The 24,979-nt window shown below is 43.4% G+C and overlaps 2 protein-coding genes across 2 annotated transcripts in view; one reads left to right on the top strand and one right to left on the bottom strand.

Moving 5' to 3' along the window:
• Positions 1-267: 267 nt before the first annotated feature.
• On the top strand, positions 268-1,348 carry LOC108052083 (MICOS complex subunit MIC27). The gene is made up of 2 exons (XM_017134406.2): positions 268-575; positions 629-1,348. The coding sequence occupies exons 1-2, from the start codon at positions 424-426 to the stop codon at positions 1,164-1,166; spliced, it is 690 nt and encodes a 229-aa protein (XP_016989895.1). The 5' UTR covers positions 268-423; the 3' UTR covers positions 1,167-1,348.
• Positions 1,349-1,721: 373 nt separating this feature from the next.
• Positions 1,722-24,979, bottom strand: part of LOC108052081 (serine proteinase stubble) — a 41,499-nt gene continuing 18,241 nt past the window's right edge. The window contains 11 exon segments of the mRNA XM_044458535.1: positions 1,722-2,402; positions 2,467-2,616; positions 3,114-3,411; positions 3,505-3,694; positions 4,309-4,720; positions 5,600-5,625; positions 5,628-5,915; positions 6,011-6,198; positions 6,648-7,244; positions 7,950-8,012; positions 15,322-16,023. Of these exon segments, the coding sequence (XP_044314470.1) occupies positions 2,268-2,402; positions 2,467-2,616; positions 3,114-3,411; positions 3,505-3,694; positions 4,309-4,720; positions 5,600-5,625; positions 5,628-5,915; positions 6,011-6,198; positions 6,648-7,244; positions 7,950-7,990 (2,325 nt within the window). The 5' untranslated portion in view covers positions 7,991-8,012; positions 15,322-16,023 and the 3' untranslated portion in view covers positions 1,722-2,267.

Below are 24,979 nucleotides of genomic sequence, written 5' to 3'. Positions count from 1 at the left end.
TGCTTGCTAGGTAAATAAACGATTTTAATAACTTTTATATTATTTGTGAAAACTAGAACTAAACGGAATTTTATTTATGAATTATGCATTTCTTTTAAAATGTTAATTTTTTTTATTTCGCGTGTTTTTATAATGTACAAGTTATATTTAATTAAAATTTTACTTGTTTGATTTACGAAATTCCGATATATCGGCAGCTGACCAGCCACACGTGACCGCTGCGAACATCTGTTGCACGAATCACCCGCTGCCGTCATTCCGCTTCATACGTCATTCAGTCGTATCGTGCCTTGACAAATTACGCAATGCCTAACAACTGATGTAAAACACAAGCAATTTTACCTAACAGTTGACTAAATTACGTGTGTACACACACTTCGATCGACCCAGCGAGGCACTTCATCCAGCGCTGACCCCTTCGAGATGCTGCGCACGACGGCGACGATGGGTATCATGGCTGCGGTGGCCGTGAAAGCGGCTCCCGAGACCCAAAAACCTGCATCCAGCGCGGCCGACTGCAGCCTGGTGTGCCGGCCCAGCGAACTGCCCATCTACGGCAGCTTGCGCAAGACAGAGTGAGTGTTTTGGTTCAGGATAATATCGTCCACTAATTCTTACTCTCCCAAAGACCCAAGCCGGAGCGGCATACTCCACAAGATTCGGTGCTGCACAAGAATTTGGAGGCCGGAGTCCGATTTGTCCGCGAAGAGGTCCAGTCCGGATACAAAGCTGTTGCCGACCAGGCCGGCATTGTGGGCCATTACGTGGACACGGCCAAGGCACACACGCGGCACACCATCGACCTCCTCAATGAGCCCCAAAACTCGCTGCACCGCAGTGGAGCCATTGTGGTGGGCGGTCTGGCCGGATTCATCTTCGCCGCTCGCGGCGGCTTCATCAAGAAGGTGGTGTACACCGGCATCGGAGCGGGGGCGGTGGCCTCCCTCTGCTACCCCCGTCAGGCGGAGGAGAACTGCCGCGTAGTGCTGTACGAGGGCCGCAAGATCTTCGCTGTGGCCTACAACTTCATCAAGGGCGTCAAGCCCGGCGAGGAGGTGCCCATCGAGCCCATCCAGAAGTTCCCCACATCGCTAGAGGACCTCAAGTATTTGGCCGGCGACCTGTACGAGGAGGCCAAAGATCTGATCTTCCCCAAGAAGAAGTAAGAGGTGTCCTGCTCCTAAGCGAACTCTTGAACCACCACCCCATCCGGCCGTGAAGTGTGCATCGATTTAAGTTGAATGGAGCTTGGATTCTTTCCGATTATGTGATCAAGCTGGAAGTAGTTATCTCTATTATTGTTGCCAGAAATAAATTGGCCTCGCGTCGCAAAAGTGAAAACCCGGTATATCTTGGCTTTTGTATGTGTGTGGGCCGTGGCCAGAACCCGCTCTCACATGAATCTTCGAGTGATTAATTGTTTGGCTGACCAGAGGTGTTGGTGTCAAGTCAAATGTCACGCCAGTGAGCTGTTGAAAAGTGAAATCCGGAGGAAAGTGGCGACTGCGGATGTCTCCCATCTCCCCACGTGCAAATCGATTGTGCCAATCATCTTCAATGGCCTGCAGCCGAACATGGCGATGACTGCAAATTGTGTGAATGGTTTTGGCCATCCGTTGGGCCCTCCGGGCCTACAATTGCTGTGGAGGAAATCGGCTCTTATGGAGATGGGTATCTCGACTGGACCACTTCACCGAGGGCTTCGTTATTTATTAGTAGACTATATTTTCAGTAATCTTTTATTGCTCTCGAGCTTTCGCATCGCTATAGATAAACTTGTTCTTTGGGCAAGATACAAACAACGTTCAGATGTCTGCATGCATTTGTTTACAATAAATATAGATTTAGTTAATTGTTAAATATTACTACACTAAAATACCAACAACTTGTGGACATGCAAATGACTCTCCATACCCCCCTTCCCCATCCCCCGATCCCTTCGGCTATGTACAAATAGATAATCCCTTTGAAATTCCATCTTTTTCCGTGTTAGACAACTTACGGCGCTAACATTTTCGCTAGACTAACTTAGTGGGCGTTGACTGTGTGTGGGTGAGTGCGTGTGTGTGAGTGCGGACAGGGGCGTGGCAGCGGCCCACAAGGCCAAGTCAAGGTCAATGCTGTTAAAATTGTTAAATTGAAGCTAACTACGCTTAACATTCCTTTAAGATAAATCACACAAGACTTAAAGATACAACTGATAAATTAAAACAATAACAAAAGTCGAGCTGCCATTATCATAATCGCCATTATTTCCGGGCTGATCATCATCTGACATGCTCCAATATCCAGGGCGTAAACTTGGAGATGCGCGTACAGACTCCGGGCAGATTGGCCTCGGCACAGCCAATGCCCCAGGAGATTATCCCGGCCAAAAAGAAGCGGCCATCCTGCGACTTGGCCTGGAAATATCCAAGATTGTGCCTTAGCATATTTTGATTTGGGTTTCTAGATTCCAGATCTCACCTGCAAAGGTCCTCCCGAATCGCCCTGGCAGGAGTCCTGGCCTCCCGTCTCGTAGCCCGCACACAGGAATATGTCCGGAATAAATTCCTGGCGACCGGCTCGCATAAACATCGACTTGCAATTGTCGTTACTCACAATCGGCACTGAAACCTGTTAGAAGAAAATTTAGTATATGGTAAAAATTAGGATTACAAATTGTATAATAATTTGTTATGCCTGATAAAAAAACAGGATATTAACAGGTTGAAACATATTTTTTGAAGATTACAATTTTCAATAGCTTTTTACTAGACTTTTTCCGAGTCGTTTTCTGTACTTATTTTAACAATAAACATTTATAGAGTAGCTAAAATATTAAAAATATTAAAAATATAATGAAGGTAAGTTCCTTAAATACATTTAATGACTTTGGGCTTAAAATCCCTCAACTATTGATATTTAAATCACTCGTAAAGTTATTTGTATCTAAGTTTAAAGAGTATGTTCTTTTTCTTAGCCATGGAAATCCCTTATGATGTTTCTGACTATCCCTAATTGCTATTTCCCCATCCTACCCCACACCAATTTTCATTTGCCTGCATTCCATTCGTTATGGTTCTCATTGTCGCTGGAGCTGGAAATGGAGCTCAAACTGAAGTAACACTCACCTCTTGGAGGACGGAGGGCAGGGTGCCGCCCTCGCTGAGGCGACCCCAGCCGGTGACCGTGGCGTTCATGCCAATTAGAAGGCTCTCCGTCTCGGGCAGGCAAATGGGACTGACATGCGGCGCGAATTCGAGCGGCTGCTCCAGCTTGACCAGCGCCAGGTCGTACTCGTACGTGAGGAAGCTGTACTTGGGATGCACCACCTTCTTGGCCACCCCGCGCTCTATGTAGGGCAGCTGTTCCTGCACATGCGAGAAGTCGTACTCGCCCACGCGGATGCGTATTTGCGAGATTAGCAGGCTGCAAATGGAAGAGGGGCAGAGATTAGCTGGATCTGGATCTGGATCTAGTCCGGTTTGGGAGTTGGGCTGCGGCCTGGGCCAATCCACTCACTCGTCCACGCAGTGTCCGGCGGTGGCTATCCAGTTCTCGTTGATCAAAGCGCCACCGCAGCGGTGGGTGCTGGAGAATCCGAAGAAGGAGGTGCGCCGCACCGACACCTGCCAGGGCCAACGACCGAAGGCCGCGCTCTTACCGCCCACGATCCGCGTCTCTGGACGCGCCAGCGTCGGCACTCCGCACTCTGCAATTGCAGCAATAACAAATTGCATTGTCAGTTGGTTGCTTGGAAAGGCCAGCACATACGTATCAATTCGGTGGTGTCTCGCGGTTTGGGATTCTGTATCTCGAACTTCCCAAATTGAATCTTTATCGGTCTAATGAACTACGAGTCCGCAAAAAAATCTAACTTGAATTTCACCCGAAGTGACCATAAATTAACCAAACGAATGTTATTTAAGTTTGTTTCTAATCAATTATCAAAAATTCGAATCAAACTACCTGTACTTAAATAAAATTCGTTTATAATTTGAAAATTTAACAAAGTATGTTAGTTTATACCCAATATATACTCGTATCTGGGAAAAACGCATTAGGATTTGTCAAAATAAATTTATACTTTCTCTGGTTTAGACCAGAGCCCTTCAAAGTAAATTCTACGTTTATTGTTGTGTTTGGGACTATTATTAAGCTTGCCCCGATATAAAATAATGCAACTGAATTTTAAATAACAGACTATTCTGAAGTTCGGCAGAGAATACTATTTCCGAAACGATTAAGTATTTTATCAGAATTATCATTTAAGATATTTATGGGAACTGTGTGTGATTTTTGTGAGTGCAGGGGCTTGTCACTTACCACTTCGCGCCGCCGAAATGGTCTTCACATGACCGAGAGCTCCGGAGTCGGGGCTGGAGGAGGAGTCCGTTATCTCGTTGGTCTCGATGCCGGAGGTGGCCAGGACCGGCGGTCGGTGCGTGGGCTGCGTTGGCCGTTGGCTGGTGCTGCTGGTGACGATTCCGCTGCTGCTGCTGGAACTGCTGGGGATCGGCCTGGTCGTGGTGGGTGTCTGGCCCGAAGTGGAGCTGGAGATCGCCGTGGTGGGCCGCTGGTAGGGCCTTGTGGGCTTGCTTGTCGTGGTTCTCCTTGTTGTGCTCGCCGGTGTGGTTGTCCGACGAGTGGTGGTTGTCGTTGTTGTGGTTGTCGTCGAGGTGGTTGGCGATGGCCAAGCCGAGGACGAGGATCCGGCTAATGATGTGCCCGGCGACAGCTGCAAGGCAGGCCAAAGTGGTAAACATTATGCTAAAATACTCGAATGGGCTGGAGCGGCAAATCATTCTCCATTCCCGTTCCTCATTCCCCATTTACATTCCCATTCCACACAAAGAATCAATTTTTCATTTCGCCGCTAAATCTGCATTAAGTGGGAAACTTTCGAAAGGTTTCAATTGAAGTCTGGATGCTCTAACTTGCCTACATTTTATTGGCTATCGGTCTAAAAAATTCAATTTCGGCATTTATTTAAATTAATTGACAGAAACCATTTTATTTTTAGGTTCTCTGTATCTCTTAGACATGCACATGCTTAAAACCATTTATTATTATGATTATTACCTTCAATAAAAATGCAGAACGGTTTCATTTATATTTTTATAAAACATTGTAGTACGCTAAAAGGGTTGTCATTAATCCTGAGTAAGTAACTTAATGGGTAACTAATACAGTAAAATTTTATTGCTTTAAGTGCGTTCTTCGAAACCGAACTTAATCCTTTCCCGGACTTCACATTAGCAAGTGGCATGGTCTGCTCGAGGTACCCTTTCCTGGAAGAGTCCTAAATTCCACACACACCCCTGAGAGCGGCAGGCGAATCTTACATCAACTTTTGGCTCCGGCTCCGCATTGTGCAAACAATAAAATGTCCCCCAAGGCTGTGGCCTGCCATTATGGGGCTGCGGCCGAGGCCCAGTCCCAGTCGAGGAGTAAATGACCTCGTGGCTCGTTTGTTTCGCTTTCGACATCAATGCATCACCCAGACTAAGACTGAGACTGAGACTGAGACTGAGACTGAGACCCAGAACCTGAACCTCAGCCTGAACATGAACGTGAAACTGAACCCGAGCCTGGACCTGTACTCGTATTTACATACCTGCGGCCTGGTGGGGCGATGCGGCTGGGGGGATGCGTCTGGCCCGGCCAAATCAGCGACGTTGATGTCGTCGAGGTGGACGGCGCGGCGGACGGAGGCGGCGGTGTCCGCTCGTAGACAATCGGTTTCTTTGTGGGCTTCGACGGCTTGGAGGGTCGCGCGGGCATTGGCAAATTGACTATGCCGGGCTTGGTCCAGCCGGTGGGTCGCGGCTTGGTAATAAAGCTCGGCTCGGTGGTCATCTGCCAGTGGTTCTGCTGATTCTGCTGATGCTGCTGCTGCTGCTGCTGCTGGGTCGATGTATGCCAAATGCTATCTGCGGATGGTATTTGTTTGTTACAATTCCTGCTAACAATGCACCACCGCTGGGCGGGGGCGCCAGGTCCCCTTCCCATCCCTATTTCCACTCACTGGGATTCGAACTGGAGCTGGAACTGGAGCTGGGATGCGAGGCGGAACTCAGCAGATCCGAGGCCGTGGTGGGCTTGCTCTGGTAGGGCGGCGGATGCGGACGTGCCAGAGTTCCCTGGTGGTGCGGACCCGAAGGACGAATCACGAGGGTGCCAGCGCCATGGGGACGCTCTATGGTGGTCATACCGCTGCAGGTGATTTAACGGAACATAGAAAAGACACATATTAGTTATTTGTCCATTTTTCTTATCAACTCTTCACTATTACAAATGGTTATAATAATGTTTTTTATTTAATAGATAGATATTTTTAAATGGAACTGATAAAAATAGTAATAGTTGTAAATAGTATTGAAAGTGGACACTTATTGTGAATATATGATGAATGTTAAATCATAAAATATGTGTTTCCTTTTATACATTTGTTTTTAATTTAAAATAATTGCATTTATAATATTTTGAATCAACAAGAAAGTTAGCTTATAACATATGTATGTTATACAAGTATTAAATGCATAAAAACATTTGCTTATCGACATTTACAAGTATTTATCAGAATTACTTAACTCTTTATAAATATCATTTGATAATATTATAAATTAATTGCTATTTTTTCCTTCAATTATCTGATTGCTCACCTGATCATGGGCTTGTAGGGCGAAGGAGGTCGCGGGCGTAGCGTGAGCGGCTTGGTGGGTCTCGTGTAGGAGAATGCTGTTTGCGGCAGGACGATGTTGTCCGTGTAGTTGTGCGTGCAGCAGGAGCCGAACATGAAGGAGTCGACGCACATGCCCACGTGCCGGCCCTCGGACTTGATGCACTCCCACACGAACATGCAGGTGCCCTCGACGCGGCCGAAGGAGCAGGGCTTGGGGCTGATCTTGAAGTTCTGGCCGCGCTGCAGCTGCTGCATTTGGGGATAACCCTCCAGGCGGTGCGGGCTGCGGTAGAAGCCGCCGGCCATGTCGTCGTCCTCGTCAGCGGGGGAGGAGAAGGAGGAGTCGGCCAGCGATAGCGACTCGAGGCTGTCGGGCGGTGTGATCAGCGCCGCTGCCGCCGTGGCCAGGCAATTGACTAAGATTAAGGCTACTAATACTTCTACTATTTGGTCTAGACTGCGCCTGCTCCTCCTCGCCGCAGCTCCTCCAGATCCTCCGGAGCCCGCTGCTCTGTTGTTGTTGACTAGCCAATGCCGTTTGGGACACATCTTGGTGGCTGCCGCTGCTGTGCTTCTTCTGCAAGGAACGGGCATGACAGTTTTCGGACATTAGTCTTGTTTCGCCTGCCGGAACCCATCCACCAGAACCCTGTTTGGGCCCCCCACCCCCCGCCGCTTGGCCCCCCACTAATTAAGCGCACTTGTCGCAACAAAAAGTGGCAACAAAAAAAGCCAAAGTCAGGCAGCGATTTCTACTCTTTATGATTGTTGCTGCTGCTGCTGTTGCTGCTGCTGTTGCTGTTGCTGTTGCTGTTGCAGATGTTGCTGCTGTCGCTGCAGTTTGTTTTTGTGTGCTTCTGCTGTGCAGTCAGTGACTGGTTTAATTACAACTTTTCACTTTTGCTTCATAATCAGTTTTTTTCGTGGCTGTTGTCTTGTTTTATTGTTGAACAAGACTTGAAAAAATTTATTGCGATCGCACGACGACGACGACGACGTCTAACGACACATGCTACAATTAATAATTTCTTGTCCCAAAAGCAAGTGCACTGCTGCCCCACCCCTTCTCTTTCCAGCTGCAGCTCATCAAAGCGGAATCGTTGTGTTCGTTTTTTGTTTTTTTTTTTTCTTTTTTTAACAAATTTAATTAAAGTTTAGCCAATCCATTGCTGGCCAAATTAGATGTTTGCCTTTATGGTTTGTAGCCTAAACTGGTAGCACACATCGCTGCCTTCTGTTGCACCAGCCCCACAACCCCCTCCTGCTCGGGTTGTCAACTCACCTGTGTCTGAGTCTGGGGCTGATTAAAGTTGCTTGCTTCATCGGTAACGTGCCGGGCGCATGTCTGCAATGGATAGCACGGAGAATAGTAATAATCAGTATGGTTAGCAGAAGTCGGTTGTTATTAAATCGTATGCTTTTTTATTGTGCCAGGCTGGCTGTGCTTTATGCTGTCGAGAATGCCGGGCGGAATGTGCCCAGCTGTAATTAGTGAGATATCTAACCATATGCGGTCATGCATACCGTGGTGCCGGTGGATTCGGTGATGCACTGGCTGGTGGTGCAGCCGGCCCACCCACCAGACAACCCACACTCACGAGATTGCGGTATTAGCCGGCAACAGATCGTAATCACAAGATCGCCATCATCACGCTGATGGTCATATCCTTATGTACGTGAAGATGATAATGGGGGTTTCGCGGAAGGAAATGTGTCAGGAGTTGGGGCCTCCGTGGATGTGCGGACCATACTTTGGGGGCGGGATCAGGGCAATTATGCGACACTTGGGGGTATTATGCTATTCATGAAAGCTGCGATACTGGAAAGTGGTTGTCGGGGGAGTAAGTGGTTAGTGATTAACAGAATCATATTTAAATGGTCTTATCGACACTGATGGTTTCATCTAGAAAGCTAAATTAAGTGATAGGTGATGTTATGACGGAAAATACATTTCCAGGATTGAAATTCGAAGATACTTTGCAAAATGTTATGAATATTGGAATTTAAAATTCTACATTTTAATGTATTTTTAGGCCAATTATATTTTCTTTTGTTTGTTTTGCAATATTTTATACCTACTGATCTTATTCATGTTCTTAAAAAACATTAATTTAAAGAATCAACACTTATTGTTAATTTCTCTATTAGTAAAATGTATCATGGTGGCAATTTTGATAAACATCACTTATCCATTTCGATTACCCCAAACTGTAATCAACAATTTAATGGTATTCATCCCACGTTTACTTCAAAGAGCATAACACAAAAAGATTTAATTCGAGACACACATACAAGATTAACTCATACAAGAGGTAGTCAAAGCAGGCCCCAACCAAATCCCGTTTATCGCCTAATCATCTTAATGTTGATTATAATTACAAATCGTTTGAATGCAATTTGATACCAAATACTTTGTGCACATCATTGGCTTGGAAAACGCTTCATGTCCATGTTGATTGAAACCGAAATTGATATTGATGTTAGAGTTGGAGTTGATGTGGATGTATATGTCTATGTGGCGGTTGCTGTGCCGCGGATGAACATGTGCCTCGAGATTAATTTCAGCTTTGGCCCCGAACATATTCCCCACATCATGGCCGACTTCGTGCCGAGTTCTCCGTGAGCCTCTCGAATCGATTCATCAATTGACCAGCCCGGCTGAGACTGGGACTGCGACTGCTCAATGGACTCCATTGAGCCAGAAACGCAAACGAAACGTTAACGCTAGCGCTCACTCCTAATAACTCTATTTCCAATTGGAAGCGGGGGTAAAGATGTGCTTGCCCCTGCCACACGCCTGCTACATAGCGATCCATTCAACGCTTGAACCGTTCGAAATCGATTTCGTTACGTTTTCATTTCCTCAACGAAAGCGGCAGCAGCAGCAGCAGCATCTAGTTTTTACTTCTTCTCGACTTTTTTGCCTTCTGTACTTTTGGGCTTGGTTTTTTCGCAAGAGAGTCGGTCGAAAAATACCCAAAATGTAATTACCCCAAAACAGAAGCAGGGGAAAAAGTAGCAAGTCGAAGTAGCAACAGCAATCTCTCGTGCTAATGACTATCTTTAGGAGCCCAAAACGAGCCAAAGACGGGTAGCAGCAGCGGTCTGACAAACAGTCAAATGGCCAGACATCGACTCAGGCCTAGACAGACAAAGACTCAAATCCAGCCAGAGGCCAAATAATTTTCCAGCAAAACGCTACAACTATTAGAAAAATGTTAGCCCAACTTGGCTGGGTTTCGGCTTGAGTTTAAGAACTCAGTCATGCTCACTGCCAAAAATGGTCTATCTACGTTTTGATAATTAAAAGTAAGAAGTGAAAATGGTGGATCTAACAACTAAGACTTTTAACTAGATTTCTTTGTTTTTTTAATCAGCATTGAAGCGCAAGCGGGAGTTTCTTCAAATATTATTTACAAGTAGCTGTTGATAATTGGTTCTGCTCTGGTTTTCACTTTCAAATATTTTTTAACGGATTTTTTACTTAACGAACTTTTTATTCTAACTTAATAAAATTTTTAACTGAAAACAAGAAAGTTCAAAACTTTTTTTTTTAATATTCAAGCTGGATTCAACTTACTTTATAAATATTATGTGACTTCTATTAAAAATAAACCTAGTTTATGTAATAGTTAACAGAAACTCTTTGGTATTAAAAGATATCAGACTTAAGAAAATATCGACTATTTGTCTGCCCTTTTTAGTAGTACTAAACTTTTCGCTCAGTGGAAGTACGTGCTGAGCTGAACTTAAAGCTGGGCCTGCAGCAGCCAACTTAGTGGAAGAGAGTAATTGTAATAACAATTGCGCAATTTGCGTCAGTCACTTAACTTCCTCCGCCCCTCCCCCCCACACCCCCTCCTGCCCTTTTTCCACCGCTGTTGGCGTGTGGTAAAGTGAGGAAAAGTCTCAGCCCGTTTAGTTAAGAGCACTCCCGGCTGGGGGCATCGGCATCTAGCTGCAGCATCGGGTATCGGCTTTGGAGGATGGGGATGAGGATGGAAGACCCCTGCCCGGTAGGCGTTTTGTCAATCCGCTGGCGATCGACAGGCGACGGCACAGATGACAGGCCGCCCAGGCTAATGAAAAAGATAAACAACTGGATCACACAAGCCACGAGCCACTTAAACAGCCTGACACGCAGCCAATGATACACGGTCCAAAAATTATAGTTTCACATAATTTAATTGATATTTTATATGTTTAAAACTATGCAATCATGTCAAAAAGCTGATACATTTTTTCCATAATATAAAATATTGTAATATAACTAAATCTTCTATTAAAAACATAAACGGTTTTAAAATTGCGTATATATTCTGATACACTGAATAATAAAGCCATTTAATTATAAATTTGTTTTAAGAAGAATGCTGAACAATGTTGGCTTTTATATTGACATTTAGAAATAATGGCCCTGCTTTTGTCTCAGTGAAGATGAGAAGGGCTTCTTTCGAAGGGGCAGGGGATAACTCCAGATGAAGCTGGGGCTGGCGGCATCGTTTGAGATAGTGAAAGAGGGATAGTGAGCGAGAAAAAGTGAAGAAGGGGCTCGGAGCTTGTTATAATCACTGCGCGTAACGCAAACACATATTTTGAGTGGTCCGACCATGTGAAATCCATTCCATCCATACCTGGAGGCGGTCACTCGATGCTGCGACTACAACCTCGGACTGGGAATACCAGTAAGAGAATCTCTGGAAGTGCGACGTGTGAGTACTGAGAACAGTGAGGGGGAAAAGTCGCTGCACCTGAGCCGACCGCTTATCAATGTGAAAATCAAAAGAGCTAAGCGAACGAGTCTCAAACAGCGGAAGCAGCGCAGTAAATTGAAAGAAGTGTTTAAAATCTCGTTATAACTGGGAAAAGCTGTAGGAAATATGGAGCTATAGTCCAGCATGATAAATGGCATTCATTTGATATAGGGATTAATGGCCAGAAACCGTTTTACGCGCCAAGAAAAAGTTCTAAGTGAGTATTATTAATAGGCACGGCTATTTATATATGCTAACTTGTACGCAGTAATGGGACCGTAAACTAAACTAAAATTATCTTTTACAAAGATTATTAACTTTAATGGAAAAATGCAGATTTTATGAGTATGCTCACATCAGTGGAACACAACATACATATATTAATGGATCAATAAACATGGCATTACTTTTACTAAGAAATTTTGACTTAACATCGTAGTTTAAAGGCATAAATTATTGCCCCTGAGGACTTTCTAATTGAGTTATAAAATTTTAGTTTTGCATTTTCTCGCTTTTTTTCACGATTTTCCTAAAATTATTTCATTAACAAGTGGTAAATATTGCAGGATGCTGTTTATATCTCAACTTTCTTTTTGTATTCAACCCGTCAGCACTAAGTTTATGGCCTGGCGCCTGTTGGCTGATTGAAAACATTTGCTAGCGGAGAGCGTTAATTAATTGCGTTGCAGCCTGATAGAGCATTACGCATACGCAATGTGGAACGCATCCTACGGCTTGGCATTTGCCGGGGCATTAATTTCGGCTTTAGTCGTTCGGGCCTAAATAAAACCAACACGTTTCCAACCTGTTAAGTGTCCGAGACTGGGCCACAAACATAAATCACCGCCAGAGCGGGCTTGGCTTGGCTTGCTTTGGCTGGTTTATTAACCTCGCGCGGTTAATGGCTAATGGTTGAAACCTAGTGGCCAATGGCCAGTGGGCATGGTCAAGTGCTATGCAACCTGTGGCTGCCTCTCTGCTGCACTTGCACCTCTGACTGACTGACTGACCGCAGAGGGCCCCCAGCTGTTATTGTTGTTTTGTCCGTTTGGTCTGTTTGTTTGTTTATTTGTTTTCCTTCCTTTCTTCGCTTTTGTGGGCTTTCCCGCTGCCAACGAGAAAAAGGGGGTGATCTGGCCCATTGTCCAAATATTTACTTTGTCTTGGCCCAGGCTCAAGCGGCATGACGCTGCCGCTTTTGAGGTCGGGTTCTAAAGTGACTTCTCGTAATTTATTTTCCACTCCTCGGCATAATTAATTCGGTTTTTCATTTCCAGTTTGCTTTTCTCCCAGCACCTATTCTAAATAGCTTCATTTTCGATTTCATAACGGTCGCTGGGGGCTCGCAAGTTGAATGGATTGGTAAATTGAAAGACCTCATTTCGGGCACGATCATGGGATCGGTCCCAATTCCAGTCCCTTGAGGAAGTTACGGCAACACGTGCGTAACCGTAACGCTCCGATTTGGCCGTAAATGAGGGCCCCAATCGAGGCGAAAAAGTAACAGTCTCTGCAGCGCAATCGTAACACTTTCGGCCAGCGAAATACCTGGCTAAAAATGTTTTGAACCAAAGTCGTGCAAGCGCAATCACTTTTTAGCTTCAGTTCGGTGTGTGACAATTTGACAGATTGAAAGTGAAAAGAGCTCGAAGTAAATGTCCCTAAGTGCTGGTAAAGGGATGGCTGTGGCCTTATCGTTAATTTGCATGAAGTGCACGTTGCCATCACTTTGAGCACGCCCCGAGCGAAGTCCCATGGATGTGGACGCAGTGGGTCAATCAGCATTCACTTGTCCCATTCGCAGATGACAACTCGAGTGGCAGCAAAAAGGCCTCCGGGCAGATGAGCTGCAGAAAGTTAGAAAAGAAAAGTGTCGAAAATAGAGTGGAAGGTGCTGAAGAAGGAGTGCCATCACATCAATTGAACCGATGGATCCATTCTCCCCTCCAGACTCATTTAAACTAGATTTCTGGCCCGGCGAAGAGTGTTAATTGCTGTGTCTGCAATTAATGCCAAATTAATTACACATCTGCCGCTGAATGTTTGCCATTCATAATCACAGCCCGTCCGTTCGTTCATTCATTCATTTACTCCCATCTTTTGCCACTTATTCAGCCGCTCGGTTGGCCAATGATTTATTCAGCGATTGCATTCGTTGTCTAGACTTTAATTGCGGTCTATAGCTGTAAACTGAATCTATGTTGATGTTATAAAATCAGCTTAATGAATATTAATCGAAGGCCAGAGTTATGTTCGATTTGGAGCGACTGTGATATGTGTTTCTATGTTACCCAAGTCTGTTGAATTCTTTTGTTGTTCTCGTTTATTGATTGACTGCGAACGACATTTATGGAGTAACAATGGAGTCACTTAGATAATTATCAAAGGGGGGAATTTCTCTTGACCCTGATTATACTTTCATTGTTTTGGTGGGAATATCTTGGTTAACTCTTGAATAATATCCCCCTTATTATGCTCAAGGGCAGAGTGCCGCAACGATTGCCTCATATATGTTAAGTTCTGAATTTCACTTGGATTTAATTTGAGCATGACATGGATAAGTTGTAGAAACGAAATATATGATGGGAAATATATGCGGACAACTATATTGTCTCCCATAAATGATAGTCATAAAGATTGTTTGCTCAATTGCTTTAGAACTACATTTTATAAACAAGATTTTCTTTAAAGCACACAATTTATTTTTGTTTTATGAAAGTTAACGAAGGCTGTTTCTGCCATTTTCTTTTTTTTCTTATATCCATTTAAAAAGCAAACAATCATTTTAGCCAATTGCGACCTAAGGCCACTGCACTTTTATTGTATAACTGCCCCTAAAGCCAAGGTCTTTCACAATCACCGTAATAATCAGAAATTAAACTATCGCACTGATATTATTTCACCATTTCCCAAAAGCGACAGAAATGTTTGACGCATTTAAATAATTTTGCGCCTGAAGTTGTACAAATGAAATAATGGGTTCGGAAAATTATATAACCGCTGGAAGCAGCCGAAAGACGGTCACAGTTTGTTGACTGCTGACTGTTGCTTGCTACTTGCCAACACTGGGCCGAAAGGCCCATAGATTCCGAAATTGGTTAAGAGCAAGAGGACAAATTTGGTTTTCCGCGCAAGTGAATTGCGCTTTACGAGCGTGCTTTGATTGCTGCTTGATGGTATGGGATGTTATGGGACTGTATGGGATGGATACTGTGGAGCCGCAGGGGGAAGACATCCACATTGCAACAATTATTCTGCTCGATGACTTTCGCTAATAAAACGACTCTCGGTGCGGCAGAAGACGGCCCGAGGTTGACACAACCCAGACTTGGTGGAGCTGGAGATGACTTCGACTGGGGATTTTATAACACTCCGCGCCGTATAATCGCCTGCAATCTGGGGGCCTCTGATTTACAGACATGTCTTGATGCGGCAACTATTGCGAAATTAGAATGGCTGGGCGAATTAAACGAGGCCAACAGCACTATCAAATTAGTTGGGAAAATTACACCTCCTAAAGGTGCCAACCATTTGGGAAGTTCATAAAACAAATGTTGATGTTAATTTCGGGGTAAATACATATATTTAGGGGGTTCTTAAGAGCCAACAGTCTCGAGAATTGTTCGTAAAATAGGTATCCGACCTAACGGACTATTCCCAAATTAAGCGGCTAGAAAAAATAGAAGGGGTCATTAAAATATTCGCCTGGGAAAAGAACAGTAAGATACGATTTTCGAAGAGAGGTTTGGAAAATATTAGTCCAGGTGATACATGAATTTTCTTTAAAATATGTTTTCTGGTTAAATTAAAATACATTTTTTCTTATCGAGAGAAAAGTTTTGTTAATTTTGGCTTCAGGTGAAAGCTTAGACAATAAAAATAATTGATAATTCTACTTACTAGGCTTTCTGCTCAGTTTCGGTTGTGCTATCTGGCTGCGATCGTTAAACTTGCGTTTTCTTTAAAGAGTCTGTTTATTGCTTAATTATCTATATGAAACGGCCAACTTTTGATGGGTTATTAAATTTGATTTTCACTCTTTGCCATTTTGGACACTTGGCGGTTTTTCCAATTACGATTTATCTCTTCTTGCTTTTGTTTTAAATATTTGCACGCACAGTTTGGAGAATTCTTGTTTAATATTTCTCTTTTTTTACAGTCGCTGACTTTTCATCGTTTTCATGGTCAATAAAACACATTAACTCTGGTAATGGCAAATCCAATTTGAACGAAAATTTCGTTTTTGTTTTCGGATTTTTTGTTTCTCTTTTTGTTTTAACAATAATGTGTTTAATTGATTTGCATTTCACTTCGAAGCCGTAAAAAAACTGTTGTAAATATATGTGAGCGCGTTTTTTTTATTATAGCTCCAACAACAATCGCGGGCACGGTCTTAATTAATTGTTGCTGAGACCTTTTTTTCTTTCGGGCTTTATTTGTTTCTTTATTGTTGCGGCTCGAACTGAAAATATTTAATTCGCCTGTGATTAGGTTAAGCTTTTATTGCACCGCGATTTTCCTTTGCCTTTATTGTTTTTCACTTTTGTTTCGTTTGATTTCTTTTTATTTTCTCAGCACCTTTCACACGTGGGCGTTTGTGGGCTGTAAAACAAAACAGAAGTAGAGCTGTTAGTGGAAATGGGCCAACGATCGAAATAGAAACCGCATGACCAGCATCGATTTTCGGCTTCACTCTTGGCCTGCCGAAATTTATGCAAAAAGCCCTCGACAGCCATGTGATTAGGCCAAACACGCTCCGCTCAGCGGACCCTATTTGCATTCGATCCGTTGGTAGCCGAACGGAATTGCCAAAAATCGATGCATATCAGTTAGTGGGGAGTCCGATCTACCGAACAGGTTGGCACTGCCCAGGCTGCCAATCGGCCAGTTAGCCAAAGACCCAAATTGACGGCTATCTTGAGTTATGAGGCGTTATGGAAATGGAAATTGCATTTTACATTCGCGGACCACTCAAACTTGACAGTTGAAAGCGACGACGATTTAACGAATTAATGTTTCGTGTTTATAATTTCGGATCTGTGATTCGAAAGTGACAACCAAAGGGGGTCCCCTCCCAATTGATGGTCTTTAAATTCAAAGATGCTTAACTGGGTGAGAGGAACATTATCACACCAGTAATTGGGCTAACAAATTGAGTTTTCTCTGAGTTGGGGAAATTAGTCTAAATAAAAGCAACAGAAAAAAACAAACTTGATTTATTTTGGGAAAATGTGTGGGGTTCACAAAGAGCAATCAAAACTCTAACCCAAATAAACTTAATGGTGAATTAGGTATAAGTTATGTTTAGGTGAGATAGTATATAGGTGGAAAGTTTATTGTAATGTTTTTAATTTTACAAAAATATGGTTTCGTGTTATTTACTTTAACATAAATTATCTTGTTCCATTCAATTAATTTCAAATTGACGTTAACTAAAGCCCAGTAACTGAGCGTAAAGGAACTGGATTTTAAATGTTAATTTATAATACTTTTCCATTTTAATCAAAACAAATCGATGGTACTTTATTCTGATGAGCTGAATAATTAGTTGTATGCTTATTCTATTTTTATAATTGCATCTTAGACAAGAGAAGTATTAAAGATAATAAAACGGTAAAAAAGCATCGGTAAAATGGAATTTTTTTAAAATGATTAATTTTCTTCATAATAATAATTTGCAGTTTACCACTTATTTCCCTTGTTTATCTTTTCTCTTTGGCAATTGCACTTGCGACCGCTGACATTCCCCAGCTCCAAGACACCACAAGAATCACTTTCAGCTGGCTCAGACCGCAGCTTCCTGCCCCACACTCCCCTTTTCCCCGCCCCCCCGAGCCAGTGGCTCATTAAATGTGAATTTGCACTTCTTTGCCGCTTAATGGTATGCTTCCTTGTGGCACGACGACGACGACGAGTGGAAGTTGTCAACGGCCAACAATTAACTGGTGCAGAGCCCAGCCGACTCGCTGATGGCCAGTTAGCTCTCGGCCATGGCCAGATCTTTTGTTGCCAGCCCCTTGCCTTAATTGTGCCAAAGTGCTGCCAATTTTTATTGCCGACTTATCGCTTGATTTCCCCCCTGCCCTCGCACTTCTCCACTGCCTCTGCCGTGTTGTACTTCACTTAATGAATCCCGTTAGCCAGTTGCAGCCGCAAGTTGATTTTTCGCAACGCATTCGCAGAACAAACATCAAACTGCTAGCTGCTGCTGGGGACTCCGTGGAGCGCTATCAAAACTAATTTATATGCAAATGCAGTTCAAGTAGCTGCAACAAAAGACAAAGTCAAAGACGTTGGAGTAAAGTCCCTGGTGGAAAATTCACGGCACCAGCTTCGGTGGTGGAAAAGTCTTCAATAAACACTGGAAAGTGGGCAGAGTTCTGATCTGAGTTCTTCTGCTTTTGCTGCACAGCAAAAAATGGGATAATATTTTATAGAATAAAATAATATAATATGTTCTAAGCCCATTTTTTAATATGTGAAAACAAACAAACCAACATTATTTAATTTCTTTTCAAATTCTGCAAGTGTCTACCAATTATGAGTCTATGAAAAAGTATAAAGAAATTATTGTTTTAATCGAATTCGAAATGCTCTAACGACAATTGTAACCAAACAAATTGGAACTGCTATTTTGTTTTTGAATTTTAATAACTTCCTAATAATTGTACACTCTTAATGATTGTAGAGTGCCAATTAAAAATCAACACATATATTAACGTCAAAACATTTAAAAAAAAGTATTTTTTACTCTAATTCGATATTTTCCTATGAACCATTTACGAATAGAAAAATATCAAACAGACTTGAAAACATTAACATTTTTTCCTGATGCCACTCGTGCTCTCTGTGCGAAACTTCTGGCGAAGAACCAAAGAGCCAACACACACGGCATGATTTACCGTAGAGAACAACAAAGAAATTAATTAACTGCACTTGTATTAGATCCCTGTCCGGCCACCTGCGAGTGTGTTGGTGAGTATCTGTGAGTGAGTGCATTAGCTTGGCAGTTAAATGCCCCACGAGCAAGTCGCCCAGCCCGCGAGTTGGCATTTGACAGTGTCGGGAGCAGGAAAAACTGGCTGCCGCGGCATTAACTCACTTTGCATTTGCAGCTGAAAAGCCGAAGCGTTTTTCGTTGTTCTCGCTTCGTGATTTTTATTTTTTTTGTGTGCTGGCCAACAAGTGCCAAGTTGAGCGGCGATTGCAATGCAAACTGCAACAGGGGCTGCGACTAATTAGTGCTCATGTCGCCTGCCAAAAGTTATCGACTGGCAGCCGAACAGGGGTCATTATCCTGGCTAGGCTGTTATCCTGCTGTCAACATTTGCTGCGGCTGATAAGGCTTTATTTCTTAATTAGCAGCCAGTGGTGCTCCAGTTTGAGCCCCCTCGGGGTGTTAATTTCAAAATCTCAACGCGTGCCGCAAGCAGAAGTTGCTGCTGCTGTTGGTGCTGCTGCAATGCGTTGACAGCGAATGCAATTTGAACTTGATGGCTGGCAACGTGACACGCATATTAAGCAGACTCCGGAGCTCCGGTTTTGTAATATGCGAGTATGTATACGAGGCGGCGCTTTAAATACGCACAAAGCGGCCTCGCATGCGCAATTAGTCGTGATTGAGTCGCAAGTTTGTTTAAGCATCGAGAAGAGGGAGCACAAGATGAAGAAACTACGGCAAAATTACTTCGAACATGGGCACGAACGTGGAAAACTCTCACTTTTTCGACGGCTCGAGCTTATGGCTTTATGTCCTAACAGTTTTTTCCATTTTGTGTAATTTTCGATTAACAATTTCGATTAGGTTTTGCGTCTTTTTGATTGATTGAAATGTCTTGTCGGTTTCGGTTACTTCTTTTTTTGTTTCTTGATTTTTTTTTTTTTTTCTTGTTTTTTTTTTTTTGGTTTCTAGCCTCTGGGCTGAATGTTAAAGTGTGTAACAAAATTAGGCACCTTTTTGTGTATTTCTTCTGGTTTCTGCTTTTTTTGTCGTAGAATGGAACTGCAAGTGTGCGAACCGAAAAGCGAACAGCAAACAGCGAAATCGAAACCGAATCCGAATCGGAAACCGATCTGAACCGCACTCGAGCGCTGTGAAAACCAAACTGCGGCCGGCAAAGCATCAGCCAGCGCATAAAACTGCGCCAGGTGCCAAGAGAAAAGCCCGCTCGAAGAGCGTCGGAAAAAGAGAAGCCAAGATAGAGAACCGAAGACGGGTCTTAGACTCCAAAGAGAGATTTATGACGGACAAGTTTGTGCCTTAAGTCTTTCGTTTGAACAGCTGATTGCGAGCTCTTTGGCTGGCAAATTGATAAGTGCACAAATGTTTACGGCCGCGTCGACCTCGACCCCCTAGGCTGGCTAGGTAAACAAATAGCCGTGCGCACACACACATTTGGCCATCAATTTTTTGCCCCGAATGCTTTTGGCCACTTTCCCGCCCATTCCCAGACATTGTCACTGAGTAGTGACCGCCTCGAAAAGCTCACCCCCTCATCTTCTGGATAGTGATTCATGGACCGGCGATTATTTAATCTCCGTATTAGCGCAAGCTCTTTTATTTTCGACCCGTGTGCGGTTTCTTTATTGACTCACCGACTCTTGAAAGTGGGTCAGTGTTAAAGATATTTTGCCCCGCATTTGCTGGGAATTTTTATGAGTTATCAGTATAACTGTTACATAACACTGAGTGCAGCCCATTGTTGTCGTTTTACGGGGGATGCCAAAAACGTTCGAACCGATGATTCAGTTCGATTCACGCGTGGATGCTGAAATATTGGTAGCAAAATACATTAAAGCAAATATATGTGTTTGTTGTGGATCATCCATCACTGGAGACTTTAATGCGTTTTCCAAGGAACAGATAAAAGAAAATTCGTCTTAGTTAGTTAGGATTTGTCTTTCTGAATAACTACACTGTTTATATAATCATTTTCCCTTCAAAGCTAATCAATAAATAAATACTAAGTCGCAACACCTTTAAGGTTCGGATTCAGTTAATCAAAAGCATAGGTAATTAGTAATCGCTAGTCCAACAAGCCGATGTTTATGTTTTCAAACAGATCGCTGATCATTCCAGATTACTGCGAACTAATACAATTTGCATGATGGTATCGGCCCATTCCTATCAAATTTAGCTCAAATTGCCCACAATCAGCTAACCGGCTTGAAAAATTAACACTCGAACGTTTTAAATGGCCTAGCGATCAGCTTAGTGCAGTTCAACGAACGTAGATGGGTTCTCGATCGCTGATCTTGGCGAAATGAAGAAAAACATTCATTCATGCCTGACTGCGCTCTGATAAATGGATCTTCGAGTGGATTCCTGCACAGCAGAGCAGTTCAATGACAGAATACTCCACACTGATCGTTGATCGTCGACGAACTGGGGATCGTGGATCCATGGCGATTGCTGGGATCCTACTACTGAATTACTCAGACATCGATTGAGGCAAGATCATTTAACACTGTCATCGCTAAACGATCATAAATCAGCTGAGAATAAAGTTGTTTATAAGAGGTAATCAAGGGTGATCAGTGAAAATAAGAGATTGCGTTTCGGGAAAGAAAGGAGCGAAAGTTTATATAATTGAGGATTTGAAAAGTTCTTTAAAAAAACTTAATTTTTTAGCTCCGGCATTTTACGGCAATCTTTAACAGATTTTTAATCGTTCCATTTAGTAATTAAACAAAATATATGTATATATATTGTTAACTTATAAACTTATCGACTACTAATTTAGCTTATCCAGTTTAATGGGTCTGGTTTTACGCTCTTTCTTTCTACCCACATTTTGCCATTTTATAATTCCAACTGTTATGGGTCTGCCAATTTAGCCCGAAACTAAAATATCTCAATTCTGCCATAAAAACTCCCCATGACATCTTTTTTTTTACCAATATTTAATTTGGCTCTAAGCGTTCGATGTAAGCCGAAAATCGAATTCCACCTTACTGACCCATTTAGCCAGCTCCTCAACCCCGCGGCTGGCTAACAAAACGCAGCAAGTGGCACTCTTCGACTGGCAAAGAGGTGGTGGCCAGTGGCAAGAGGCAGAAGGCAAGAGGCAGGAGGCAGGAGATGGTGCAGAGCCAGTTGGAATCGCTGTTTGGGACTTGATTAATCGTTTACACGTGAATCAAATCTCGAATCGTTAATTTAAATGGGTAACACAATGGACGGAGTTGGGAACAAAGTGCTGCCAATATTTTTGCCAATTATGCTGGCTCCCAACGATGCAGACAAAGTTTGCATTACATTTAAAAAAATAATTGCTAATTTTTGAAATTAAGACAAATTTAAGGAAATACATTTCCAAAAATATTAATACAAACACAAATACATTATTGATACCTTTTTATCAAATAGTCAAGTTTTACCTTATTGGACAAAAATAAAAATTAACTGAAAAAGTTGTAGTCTAGTTTTGATCAAAGTGTAGGCTTTGGCTTTTAGCATCCTGTCAACGCTTCTCTGATTGACATTTGCATAATATGAACCCACGGAAGATCTCGTGAGCCGTGTGTGAACTACGGGCTTTGGGTCTGGGCTGGGGCAAAGTGAAAGTCCGTGTCAAGATTAATGGGTCGCAATTTGTCATGCCAATGAGGCCTCACTCCACTCCACTCCAGTCTCCAGTCTCCAGTCGGTCTTATGGTCGATAGAAGACGGTGCTCTGGTTAAGCCCGATCTTGGCGTGCACATCATGTCATTTTCATTCGGAATCGTTTTGTGCTGTCAACAATGCCACAAAAGCGCTGCAAATGACATGTACGAACTCAATCGATTATCGAGTAGGAAGTGGAAAGCGAGGCGAGTTTGTGCCTTGAGTCTTTCGTTTGGGTTCCGCAAATAGAGAAACGGATCGTCGGATGGCGCGATGGCTAAAGTCAATGGAATGCGGTAATTAATTAAGCCAAAAGCAGGAACTGCCAACGTCAGCCGTCGAAGAATTTTTCTTTCATTTCCAGCTGGAAAAGCCACGAAGCTTCGCAGCGATAGGGCGACGAAGGGTGGGACATGGTGGGCGGTCGATTCCCGAGAATCCAAACATTGCATGCATGAAATGAGCGTAATTATTAAGTACAAGCCAGGCAGCTGGGCACTAAGCCCCCACCGCCGTCCTCTCTTGGCCGTCTTGGCCATGTCTTTATTTAATAGTTGTGTAAGTATTTTTCACAGCAATATTGAATTTTCCGCACACACATGTGACATGGGTCAGTAACCCAGAAATGAAAATAACACCTTGCTGCGGCTGCGGCTGTGGCTGCCAACTGCCATAAATGTGGACGGAATGGAGATGGACATGGGATGGAGCCGGGACATGAGCTGGAGCTGGAGCTGTAGTTGGAGCTGTAGCTGTAGCTGTGGCTGTGGCTATGGAGCCTCGCTGCAAACGAAACGAACCCACCTATCCACCAACAGCGACCCCCCTCCGGTGTGTGTGCGAGTTTGCTAACGTTTCAAGACCATATCTATATCTAAGCAAGTGTACGGCGGCCCAGGAAAAACACTGGCAGCGCAAAAGAGACGGGGAGAACCTGTATGGAGAGACAAGACCAAGACCAAGACCAAAACCAAGACCAAGACAAGACCCAGGCCAGGCCAAGCCACATCTCTAGAAAATTTGTTAAACCGCAGCAGAGAAATGTTGAAAACATAAGCCAAAACCGCAAAATGTGGCAAAAATACAAAAAAAACATACAATGTGGAAAACCAGCAGCAGCAGAAACAATAAAAAGAACAATAACAACAATAAAATGGCAGGGAACTCTGGAGGCAAATTAAATTAAAAGCACTCACAAATGTAACCCTAAACATTGTCTAATGGCCAAAAAGAATACAAAAGGCCCAAAATGTGTGGCAATGCGAGGGAATAAGCATCCAAATGGGAATGACAACAGGAAGACAAAGTGGAAGTGGAAGAAAACGACGAGTGGATGCCCTAACCAGTGCTTCTAAATAAAAGTGCCTAAAGTAAAAATGAAATAAAACTATATAATATCTGTTTACATCTTTTATAATAGATTTAAAGCATATCATAAATGTAGCCCATATTAATTATATAGAAAACTTAAAATAACATATTTGAAGTTAGGAAAGACCGCTAAAGATTCTTACGCAAGTATCTTTTCCTTACGCAACCCTATGATTAATGTCCAACAGTAAGGTATATTAATTACATCCAGGCTGTTCTAGTTCTGATAAGACCACCTCTCTCTGCAGAACCCCCATCCCATGGGCCAGACCCCCAGATCGGAGGCCGAACTGCCAGAGTATAACCGCCGGGGCAGTGACTCTCTTGGTGAACTCTTAGTCAGAGGCGTACGGTCACAGTCAGTTAACAGTTGGCGTTTTGATGATATAATAAACAAAGACGGTCCCAGCGAATATAGAGGATAGAGAAGGAGGAGTGGTGAGACCGGGTTAGAGCAGATAGATGGGTTAGATTAAAGCCAGGTCATGTCAGGGAAGACGGAGTCAGCAGTCAGCGCTTTGGCATGCGTTTCAATTTGGGTGTCAGACCGAACAGAGACTCAAACAAATCACCCAACACCCCGGACAAGAGTGCGGCGGATTGGCGTTGGACGCAGATTAATTTCAGGTGACAAATTACACATGAGTTTCTAACGGCAGTCCAATATTTATGGGAATCTTCCCACTGCCCCGCATCGTCATGCGTGCGCCCCAACCAGATCCAACCTGAAGTGGAGCGCTGCCAGGTTCCTTCTCCGGTTGACGTCTGAAATTGAGATTAATTGTGCTAAATTAAGTGAGTGAGAAATTACGAAATTATTGCAGCGTGTGGTGTGTTGCAGTTAGAAATCGCAATCAGTTTGCCCGAATCAGCTGGTCTTATTCAGCCCCAGAGGGTCCTACAAATTGCCATCGTCGCGATCCGTGTTTTGGAGTCGGGTGAAAATTACAGGTGTGTGTGGTGTGTGGTGGCCGGCGCGAAAGGTGTGAAGTCGGATGAGATCCCGATCCCGATCCCGATCCCGACTCCGATCCCCACGCTACAGCTCCAGTTGAGGGAGAACACTGATGCAATTGGGTGAACGCCCAGTTTTCGACCGGCGGAGGGGGCAGCTGATGACTGATGATAGAGTTGATTGAAAGTTAACAGGCAGCGAAGGGATGCCTGGGCAGGCATTGCTTTTTTTTTAAATGTGCCCAGCAAGTCTGCTGAATTCCCAACTTCTATCTCTAATGGCCAACATAGAACTTTACGGAGCCATGAAGGCTAGTTGTAAAGATAATCAGATAGCCCCGTATCGTAAGCCCGTAATTTTACATATTTAATTTCTATTAGTGGTAATTAGAAATACTTAAGAGAATCTGCATGTAAGACTTCTTAAGACTTCTTCTTAGAAGTATCTATCAGCGCACTTAGATTGATGATAGAGTTGATTGAAGGTTGTACACGCTGTGAGAAATAGTGGCAGATCTGAGATATATGAGTTTTTGAAAGCTCTAACAGGCTTCTTGGATAGGTATTTCGATCTTTATCGGATGATTGTGATCTAAAAGTACGAAATCAAGTTTTAAATACATTTT

This window comes from Drosophila rhopaloa, unplaced genomic scaffold (genome assembly GCF_018152115.1).
Source record: "Drosophila rhopaloa isolate 14029-0021.01 unplaced genomic scaffold, ASM1815211v1 contig_167, whole genome shotgun sequence".
NCBI classification, from domain to species: Eukaryota; Metazoa; Arthropoda; class Insecta; order Diptera; family Drosophilidae; genus Drosophila; species Drosophila rhopaloa.
This window is presented reverse-complemented; position numbering and strand designations above follow the sequence as displayed.

Bases quoted from the DNA above. Each gene is read 5' to 3' on its own strand.
- LOC108052083 (XM_017134406.2), top strand. From the start codon at position 424: ATGCTGCGCACGACGGCGACGATGGGTATCATGGCTGCGGTGGCCGTG. The intron at 576-628 runs GTGAGTGTTTTG...ACTCTCCCAAAG, and splicing joins GGCAGCTTGCGCAAGACAGA to ACCCAAGCCGGAGCGGCATA.